The sequence below is a fragment of the Triturus cristatus genome, chromosome 1_1 (assembly GCF_964204655.1).
Source record: "Triturus cristatus chromosome 1_1, aTriCri1.1, whole genome shotgun sequence".
NCBI classification, from domain to species: domain Eukaryota; kingdom Metazoa; phylum Chordata; class Amphibia; order Caudata; family Salamandridae; genus Triturus; species Triturus cristatus.
In genome coordinates, this window is record NC_140579.1 from 45,568,731 (window position 1) to 45,580,179 (window position 11,449).

General features: G+C 48.5%; 1 protein-coding gene across 3 annotated transcripts in view; it reads right to left on the reverse strand.

The window, feature by feature from the left end:
* LOC146869324 (E3 ubiquitin-protein ligase TRIM39-like) overlaps positions 1-10,554 on the reverse strand; it is a 168,382-nt gene extending 157,828 nt beyond the window's left edge. The window contains exons 1-2 of one of the 3 annotated variants that reach the window (XM_085649386.1): positions 10,072-10,553; positions 1,886-1,981 (exon numbers count right to left, since the gene is read on the reverse strand). In XM_085649386.1, coding sequence (XP_085505512.1) covers positions 1,886-1,981; positions 10,072-10,488 — 513 coding nt within the window. In that variant the 5' untranslated portion in view covers positions 10,489-10,553. Of the gene's footprint in view, positions 1-1,885; positions 1,982-10,071 lie in introns of all 3 variants that reach the window. The other 2 variants (XM_085649473.1, XM_085649557.1) reach the window with 2 other exon arrangements.
* Positions 10,555-11,449: the final 895 nt, after the last annotated feature.

Consider the following 11,449-nt stretch of genomic DNA (forward strand, 5'->3'; position numbering starts at 1 on the left):
CATACATAACCTCACAGAGGCACACATTCATACAGATGCACACATTAGTGTGCACTCTCACAGAGGCATAGATGCATGCTCATACTCACGGTTAGATATCTCCGCTCCATGCATATATAACCTCAAAGAGGCACACATTCACACAGATGCGCACATTAGTGTGCGCACTCACAGAGGCATAGATGCATGCTCATACACATAGATAGATATCTGCGCTCCGTGCATACATAACCTGACAGAGGCACACATTCACACAGATGCGCATATTAGTGTGCGCACTCACAGACGCATAGATGCATGCTCATACTCACGGTTAGATATCTCCGCTCCGTGCATACATAACCTCACAGAGGCACACATTCATACAGATGCACACATTAGTGTGCACTCTCACAGAGGCATAGATGCATGCTCATACTCACGGTTAGATATCTCCGCTCCGTGCATACATAACCTCACAGAGGCACACATTCATACAGATGCACACATTAGTGTGCACTCTCACAGAGGCATAGATGCATGCTCATACTCACAGATGGATACCTCCGCTCCGTGCATACATAACCTCACAGAGGCACACATTCATACAGATGCACACATTAGTGTGCGTACTCACAGAGGCATAGATGCATGCTCATACTCACAGATATATATCTCCGCTCCGTGCATACATAACCTCACAGAGGCAGACATTCATACAGATGCACACATTAGTGTGCACTCTCACAGAGGCATAGATGCTTGCTCATACTCACGGTTAGATATCTCTGCTCCGTGCATACATAACCTCACAGAGGCACACATTCATACAGATGCACACATTAGTGTGCGCACCCACAGAGGCATAGATGCATGCTCATACTCACAGATAGATATCTCCGCTCCGTGCATACATAACCTCACAGAAGCACACATTCACACAGATCCGCACATTAGTGTGCGCTCTCACAGATGCATAGATGCTTTTACAAACTCAGAGATTAATATTTCTAAACAGTGCATACACAACTAACAAATGCCCACTATCACATAGACACACCCATGCATACACGTACTCACAGAGCACACACTCATAGAGGCACACATACATACTTACAAACACTACCAGACCTTGCAATATGCAAACCTATAGACAGGCATTCTTATATGCAAGTACAAAGTCACAGAAAATAAATCCAGACCAAAGCATACACCAACCCCCTAACACACATACACATAAATGCGCACATGCATGGCTCAACATCCATGCATGCATACACACACACACACACAAACACTTATTTATGTCCTTAAAAACAGCGATGAGCAGACAGGAATGCGCTCCCAGAGAGGATTCATGGGCCATCCATATATGAATACATCCTAAGACATGCACACATAAGCGAGAACATGCTCAGACAAACTAGTACATACTCACAGCTGAAAATGCCACAACTGTATATACACACACTAATACACACCATTTAAATAATATCCTACGGTCAGCAGAGTAAATAGTGTTTTTGTCTATTTTACAGATTATAAGTTACACGGCGGCTAGGTTCAATGTAGGCGCACACTTACTGTTATGTTGAAACGTAGTACATTGACATTTCTGTCCGATCTTCAGTCGGCCGCCAAACAGCATTTAGGAACAGGGAAAAGTTCTGTTGTAAAAAAAGCATTTGAGCACACTACAGTTTGCTTATTCTAGGACAAATCCTTGGCAAATTTGAGCCCCAATATCCATGGCAGTGACTCCGGTCAGTGATTTTACCTGGTGGGGATGATAACCCATTCTTTTGGGTGACTCGTCGGTTTCTGTATGTTTGTAACCTTAACAGGTCCACGCATAGACAAATGCACAGACATGAACAGGCGCACAGCACTCACTGCTGGCACTCACCCTCATGGTTTTATATTGTTCCCCTTCCTTGACTTTAGACTCCAGAATATATTCCTCCTCTTTCTTCAGAAGACGCCGCCACTCTTGAAGTTTTACCTGCAGGGATGAGAGTGCAAGAAATATGTAAAGTTAGATAGGGTGTGGTCTCACTTACAGAAAAGAATCACTAAAGGGACAACTGCACAAGCCCTGGGCCCGATTAACAAAGATAAACTTAGACCAAACGTTGATGTTTAGACCAAAAGTCTAACTTTACTAATAGTCTAAGTTAGACTTTTGGTCTAAGTTAGACTTTTGGTCAAAACTTAGACCAAAAGTCTAACTTTATTACCAGTAAAGTTAAACTTTAGGTCCAAACTTTAGACTTCAGGTCTAAATTTAAACTTTTGGTCTAAGTTTACCTTTGTAAATTAGGCCCCCAGACTTGTAAGTACCAATCAAGCCTAGCCCGCCACTTGCCTGTGGACTCCAGTTCCTGCTTGTTCCAGCCTGATCCAGTTGCTGCCGTTTGACCAAGTGACACCGCCGCTGCCCAGGTTTTCACTCCCGGTTTTTCTCAACCAGGTATTCCCGCCCGGGTTTTTCCCATTCACTGATCTTCCCACCGACAGAATCCGTGCCCACCCGAGGCCTTACTTGACACTCTACAAGGTCTACAGGATGCCTCTCGCGGGTAGCGTCACAGACCATGGCATCAGCATAGTATTCTTACAGACTCAACCAGGACCACCAAAGCGAACTTCGCAAACTGCAGACACAACGTTGCTGCTTGGATGAAAAGCAACTGCCTCCAGCTCAACATAGACAAAATATTGGACCTTATCATCGTGAACAACCACTCTCCTGGGATGCCTCTTGGTGGCCCTCCGAATTTGGCCATCACCAACCCTTACGTACCATTGCAAGAACCTCGGGGTCATACTGCACACCAACCTCTCCATGAGCAGACAGATCTACGCCATCGCCTCATGATGTTTCTTCATCCTTTGAACGCTGCGCAAGATTTTCAAGTGGACACCACTTAACACCAGAGGAACAGTCACCCAGCTACTTATCACAAGCAGACTTGACTACGGAAATGCACTCTACATCAGAATCCCAGCCCATGTCCTACGCCGACTCCAAACCACGCAGAAAGCATCTGCCAGACTCATTCTGAACATCTCTCTGCACCTCAACAATCTCCACTGGCTCCCAGTCCACGAAAGATGGAAGTACAAGCTACTCACCCAAGCCCATAAAGCGCACAACAGCATCGGTCCAGCTTACCTCAAGCACCGCCTCAACTTCTACCAACCCACCAGACACCTTCGATCTCTGTCCCTGACAAGAGCTCACCTCCCTCACATCAAGAAGGCCAGAAGTGGAGGACGCTCCCTCTCATACCTCGCAGCCATGATATGGAACGACCTCCAGCAACACCTCAGAACCTCCCCCTCCCTCATGGACTTCAGAAGGAACCTCAAGATGTGTAATGACCTCCTACAACACCTCACAACCTCCCCATCACTCATGGACTTCAGAAGGAACCTCAAGACGTGGAACGACCTCCTGCAACACCTCACAACCTCCCCCTCACTCATGGACTTCAGAAGGAACCTCAAGACGTGGAATGACCTCCTGCAACACCTCAGAACCTCCCCTTCCCTCATGGACTTCAGAAGGAACCTCAAGACGTGGAACTACCTCCTGCAACACCTCACAACCTCCCCCTCACGCATGGACTTCAGAAGGAACCTCAAGACGTGGAATGACCTCCTGCAACACCTCACAACCTCCCCCTCACTCATGGACTTCAGAAGGAACCTCAAGACGTGGAATGACCTCCTGCAACACCTCAGAACCTCCCCTTCCCTCATGGACTTCAGAAAGAACCTCAAGACGTGGAACTACCTCCTGCAACACCTCACAACCTCCCCTTCACGCATGGACTTCAGAAGGAACCTCAAGACGTGGAATGACCTCCTGCAACACCTCACACCCTCCCCCTCCCTCATGGACTTCAGAAGGAACCTCAAGACATGGAATGACCTCCTGCAACCCCTCACAACCTCCCCCTCACACATTGACTTCAGAAGGAACCTCAAGATGTAGAATGACCTCCTGCAACACCTCAGAACCTCCCCGTCCCTCATGGACTTCAGAAGGAACCTCAAGACATGGCTCTTCCAGACGAAACAGATAGGATCTCCTCGTCCCCCCTCAGGCCTGCCCCACTCAATGCCTGGATTCCCTCACGGGTGATGAGCCGCGCTCTACAAATCTACATAACACAACAATACAATATTGTATGTATGGGCGCATATTATACTGATTGTAAGTACCAGTCATACATATCAGGAATGTAAGTACCGGCCACACATATCCAGATTGTAGGTACCAGTCCCAAGTATCATAGGCAAGGACACAGACAGTGCTGTCACTTCTTTAGGCCTGTTTGGGCCTAGGTCCAGAATCCCAGGTAAAGTAGCTTCATCATTGGCACTTATTGCTAAATGGTAAAGACTGCGCAGCACTTTGCGCCTAAATGCATGGCAACATTTAGACGTGGCACTACTTTAAAGAAGTCTACTAGATGAGAGAGAGGGGCCCCACACACCAAGGGGACAGAGCACCGTATTAACAGTAAAATAAATACTCCCCTTGAGGAAGCAAATAGGAAAAACCCCTGTTGATCTTCATACAATCACTCCACAGTCTTCACTCACACCACAAAGATCTACATGCATAAATCAATGTCAAGTTTGCACAGAGTTTGAATTTCTAACAGAGGACCAGAGAACAGCCTCATTAAGGGTCTGCACCAGAGAGCAGACGACCAGAGACCAGGCTCATACAGGGTCTGCAACAGAGAACAGACACCCAGAGACCAGCCTCATACAGCGTCTGCAACAGAGAACAGACGACCAGAGACCAGCCTCATACAGGGTTTACAACACAGAACAGACAACCAGAGACCAGCCTCATACAGGGTCAGAAACAGAGAACAGACGACCAGAGACCAGGCTCATACAGGGTCTGCAACAGAGAACAGACGACCAGAGAACAGCCTCATTCAGGGTCTGCACCAGAGAGCAGACAGAGACCAGCCTCATACAGGGTTTACAACACAGAACAGACAACCAGAGACCAGCCTCATACAGGGTCAGAAACAGAGAACAGACAACCAGAGACCAGCCTCGACAGGGTCTGCAACAGAGAACAGATGACCGGAGACCAGCCTCATACAGGGTCTGTAACAGAGAACAGACAACCAGACACCAGCCTCATACAGGGTCTACAACACAGAACAGACAACTAGAGACCATCCTCAGACAGGGTCTGCATCCGAGAAGAGAAACAGAAACCAGGCTCATATAGGGTCTGTACCTGTGAACTAAACCAGAGACCAGCCTCATGTAGGGTCTGCAACAGAGAACAGACAACCAGAGACCAGCCTCATACAGGGTCTGCAACAGAGAACAGAACCAGAAACCAGGCTCATACAGGGTCGGCAACAGAGAACAGACAACCAGAGACCCGCCTCATACAGGGTCTGTAACAGAGAACAGACAACCAGAGACCAGCCTCATACAGGGTCTACAACACAGAACAGACAACCAGAGACCAGCCTCATACAAGGTCTGCAACAGAGAACAGACGACCAGAGACCAGCCTCATACAGGGTCTGCAACAGAGAACAGATGACCAGAGACCAGCCTCATACAGGGTCTGTAACAGAGAACAGATAACCAGACACCAGCCTCGTACAGGGTCTACAACACAGAACAGACAACCAGAGACCAGCCTCATACAGGGTCTGCAACAGAGAACAGACAACCAGAGACCAGCTTCATACAGGGTCTGCAACAGAGAACAGATGTCCGGAGACCAGCCTCATACAGGGCCTGCAACAGAGAACAGACAACCCCCAGAGACCAGCCTAATACAGGGTCTGCAACAGAGAACAGACAACCAGACACCAGCCTCAAACAGAGTCTGCAACAGAAAATAGACGATCCCCAGAGACCAGCCTCATACAGGGTGTGAAACAGAATACAGACAACCAGAGACCAGCCTCATACAGGGTCTGCAACAGAGAACAGACGACCAGAGAACAGCCTCATTCAGGGTCTGCACCAGAGAGCAGACAGAGACCAGCCTCATACAGGGTTTACAACACAGAACAGACAACCAGAGACCAGCCTCATACAGGGTCAGAAACAGAGAACAGACAACCAGAGACCAGCCTCGACAGGGTCTGCAACAGAGAACAGATGACCGGAGACCAGCCTCATACAGGGTCTGTAACAGAGAACAGACAACCAGACACCAGCCTCATACAGGGTCTACAACACAGAACAGACAACTAGAGACCATCCTCAGACAGGGTCTGCATCCGAGAAGAGAAACAGAAACCAGGCTCATATAGGGTCTGTACCTGTGAACTAAACCAGAGACCAGCCTCATACAGGGTCTGCAACAGAGAACAGAACCAGAAACCAGGCTCATACAGGGTCGGCAACAGAGAACAGACAACCAGAGACCCGCCTCATACAGGGTCTGTAACAGAGAACAGACAACCAGAGACCAGCCTCATACAGGGTCTACAACACAGAACAGACAACCAGAGACCAGCCTCATACAAGGTCTGCAACAGAGAACAGACGACCAGAGACCAGCCTCATACAGGGTCTGCAACAGAGAACAGATGACCAGAGACCAGCCTCATACAGGGTCTGTAACAGAGAACAGATAACCAGACACCAGCCTCGTACAGGGTCTACAACACAGAACAGACAACCAGAGACCAGCCTCATACAGGGTCTGCAACAGAGAACAGACAACCAGAGACCAGCTTCATACAGGGTCTGCAACAGAGAACAGATGTCCGGAGACCAGCCTCATACAGGGCCTGCAACAGAGAACAGACAACCCCCAGAGACCAGCCTAATACAGGGTCTGCAACAGAGAACAGACAACCAGACACCAGCCTCAAACAGAGTCTGCAACAGATAATAGACGATCCCCAGAGACCAGCCTCATACAGGGTGTGAAACAGAATACAGACAACCAGAGACCAGCCTCATACAGGGTCTGCAACAGAGAACAGACACCCAGAGACCAGCCTCATACAGCGTCTGCAACAGAAAACAGACGACCAGAGGCCAGGCTCATACAGGGTCTGCAACGGAGTACAGACAACCAGAGACCAGCCTCATACAGGGACTGCAACAGAGAACAGACAAACAGAGACCAGCCTCATATAGGGTCTGCGACAGAGAACAGACAACCAGAGACCAGCCTCATACAGGGACTGCAACAGAGAACAGACAAACAGAGACCAGCCTCATATAGGGTCTGCGACAGAGAACAGACAACCAGAGACCAGCCTAATACAGGGTTCCACAGAGTAAGAAGCCGGGGATATTTGTGGATTCTCAGGATTCACAGTTATTCATTTAATGAATAACTGTGAATCCTGAGAATCCACCCCTTTAAGAGGATGGGGTGTTAATGGATCAAAGTTCACCCTGTGGGTCCTAAAGAGAAGGGTGCCCAAGAGCACACAGTACGTATACAACCTGTGATCCCTGAAAGATTACATATATTCCTTGTAGTGCTCTTTTGGACTCACAGTGTGTCTGCACTTGCAAATCCTGGCTACCCGCATACACACTATGTACTCTTAGGCACCCTTCTCTATGGGATCCGTAGTGTGAATTTTGATCCCTTAACACCCCAAAATATACTTTGTATCCTCATAAAGACTTAAGTAGTGAATTCACTAGTAAATCCTGAACACCCACAGACATACCTTGTGCTCCTCTGCAACTTCATCCTGTGTGGAAGTTACAATGTCTTTACCTATGAACCCTGAACATCCACACACAGACCTTGCTGAGTCTTCACTTTGGGGCCCACATGGTGCAAGACGTGGAATGACCTCCTGCAACACCTCAGAACCTCCCCGTCCCTCATGGACTTCAGAAGGAACCTCAAGACATGGCTCTTCCAGACGAAACAGATAGGATCTCCTCGTCCCCCCTCAGGCCTGCCCCACTCAATGCTTGGATACCCTCACGGGTGATGAGCCGCGCTCTACAAATCCACATAACACAACAATACAATATTGTATGTATGGGCGCATATTATACTGATTGTAAGTACCAGTCATACATATCAGGAATGTAAGTACCGGCCACACATATCCAGATATGCACTCGAGACCGGGAAACCAGGGACGGGCGTCACGACGGATTCACTTTCAGTCGAATAAGTACTGAAAAGTAACAGGATCTCGCAAAGGATTACAATATCACAGTAACAAGTGACGCCATTACCGCAGAAACCATAGGTGGTTTGGAATTATCACCACCTACTAAATATATATATCAAGCCAAGAATAGCCTTGAAAAAGTCGCGGGACTACATTCCCATGTAGCGACGAAACACGTGTTGGCTGGCTGTTATGAACTACGGAGAAGATTACCAATGAATAAAAGAACCATCTAGAAGAAAAAGACTAAATCATTTCTTTTGTACACTGGATTGAAGTGCATTGTGAAAACACGTTACATTTTTACTTTATATAATTAGTACGTGTGCTAAGGATTGCTTTCAGAACTGTACTGAGCAAAGGCTCATAATTCTGGGAAGTCAGGTGGTACTTCCCACCTTGTAGCACCGTCAATCTATAAGTTCAGGACATATAAACACATGTAAATTTTCCCTGTGGCGCCTTTACCTAAACCCAAAACCCCGTTTACAGCATCTCATATCAGGAATGTAAGTACCGGCCACACATATCCAGATTGTAGGTACCAGTCCCAAGTATCATAGGCAAGGACACAGACAGTGCTGTCACTTCTTTAGGCCTGTTTGGGCCTAGGTCCAGAATCCCAGGTAAAGTAGCTTCATCATTGGCACTTATTGCTAAATGGCAAAGACTGCGCAGCACTTTGCGCCTAAATGCATGGCAACATTTAGACGTGGTACTACTTTAAAGAAGTCTACTAGATGAGAGAGAGGGGCCCCACACACCAAGGGGACAGAGCACCGTATTAACAGTAAAATAAATACTCCCCTTGAGGAAGCAAATAGGAAAAACCCCTGTTGATCTTCATACAATCACTCCACAGTCTTCACTCACACCACAAAGATCTACATGCATAAATCAATGTCAAGTTTGCACAGAGTTTGAATTTCTAACAGAGGACCAGAGACCAGCCTCATATAGGGACTGCAACAGAGAACAGACAAACAGAGACCAGCCTCATATAGGGTCTGCGACAGAGAACAGACAACTAGAGACCAGCCTCATACAGGGTTCCACAGAGTAAGAAGCCGGGGATATTTGTGGATTCTCAGGATTCACAAGTTATTCATTAAACCTTTAAGAGGATACAAAGTATGTTTGGGGTGTTAATGGATCAAAGTTCACCCTGTGGGTCCTAAAGAGAAGGGTGCCCAAGAGCACACAGTACGTATACAACCTGTGATCCCTGAAAGATTACATATATTCCTTGTAGTGCTCTTTTGGACTCACAGTGTGTCTTCACTTGCAAATCCTGGCTACCCGCATACACACTATGTACTCTTAGGCACCCTTCTCTATGGGATCCGTAGTGTGAATTTTGATCCCTTAACACCCCAAAATATACTTTGTATCCTCATAAAGACTTAAGGAGTGAATTCACTAGTAAATCCTGAACACCCACAGACATACATTGTGCTGCAACTTCATCCTGTGTGGAAGTTACAATGTCTTTACCTATGAACCCTGAACATCCACACACAGACGTTGCGGAGTCTTCACTTTGGGGCCCACATGGTGCAATATGATGCGTAAACAGAGTCACACGTGCCTAATACCTTTCAGCAGCCTCCTATATCGAGCCATGGGGTGCCTGGCGATCCCTCGAAATCCACAAACTTTTCTTCTTGTTTTCTGCAGCCTCCTCAATGGGACACACAGGGTGACTTGTGACCTCTGAAAATGTGTACACACAGCTGTGGTTCTCAGGCTGCCCCTTGATGTGGCTCATGAAGTGACTTTCTGATCTCTGAATTTCCACAGACACACCTTGTGCTCTTCTGTTGTCCGTCCAGAACACAAACACACACACACAACTTGTACACTTTTGCAGGCCCCTCAATTGGGTTCATAGTGTGAGTTTGTGGTCCCTGAATGCCCACAGACGTACCTTGTGCTCCTCTGCAGCCTCCTCTACAGGACTTGCTGAGTGAGTTTTATGTTCCTTGGATTCTCGGCACACCAAACATATCATCCTCTGATCCTCTGCACAGAACAGCCTCAGTTTCTCTTCATGTTTCTCACACAGGTTGTCCTCTGGGGGCTTCACTGGGGGCAGATGAAACAGTTTTAACATTTCCACCACGTTCTTTAGTTGTCTGTTTGGTTGGAGGTTTTTCCCAGTAGATATTTCCCTGCACTGTGGACAGGGGAAGTTTTCATCTCTTCCCTCCCAGCTCTGAGTGATGCAGGAGCGGCAGAAGTTGTGTCCACACTCAATAATTATCACCGGATCAGTAAAATATTCCAAACAGATGGAACAAGTGGCCTCTTCCTTTAGGTTCCCGAGCTGAGCTGCTGTCGCCATGATTCAGAAATGCAGGAAGTAAACTTGAGTTTCAGTTTCTCTCTCTTTGTGAAGTGGGTGTGTCTGTGCGTCTGCCCCTCTCTGGCTGCGCTGGGACTTCCGGGTTCATGTTACAGGCGCAGGACAGGACTGACTCCTCTGTTGTTACTGTCTCCTGTGCTTTACCCCTTTCTCAGCTAAACGCACCGGTAATTTGTTATGTTCTAAGATTCTCTTCACATCTGCCACAGCTCCACCGAGGACCCTCACTCCTGACTGAGTACCCCCTGCTGTCCCTACCACAGGCCCGCCCACAGCTCTACCGAGGACCCTCACTCCTGACTGAGTACCCCATGCTGTCCTCCTCAGGGCCCCACCCCCGGCTCTACCAAGGACCTTCAATCCTGACTGAGCGCTCTGTGCTGTTCCTGTACCAGGCTTCACCCACAGCTCTACCGAGGACACTCCCTCTTGATCTGAGCACCCGTGCTGTTCCTGTACGAGGCCCCGACCACAGCTCTACAGAGGACCCTCACTCCTGACTGAGCACCCGTGCTGGCCTGTACGAGGCCCCGACCACAGCTCTACAGAGGGCGCTCACTCCTGACTGAGCACCTCATGCTGTTCCTGTACCAGGTCCCCCCACCGCTCTACCACAGACCCTCACTCCTGAGCATCCCCTGCTGTTCCTGTGCCAAGCCCCTCCCACAGCTCTACCAAGGACCCTCAATCCTGACTGAGCACCCCGTGCTGTTCCTGTACCAGGCCCCGCCCACAGCTCTACAGAGGACCCTCAGTCCTGGCCTGGGCACCCCCTGCTGTTCCTGCCCCAGGCTCCACACCCAGCTCTACCGAGGACACTCACTCCTGAGCATCCCCTGCTGTTCCTGTACCAGGCCCCGCCCACCGCTCTACCACAGACCCTCATTCCTGACCTGAGCACCCCCTGCTGTTCCTGCCCCAGGCCCCACACCCAGCTCTA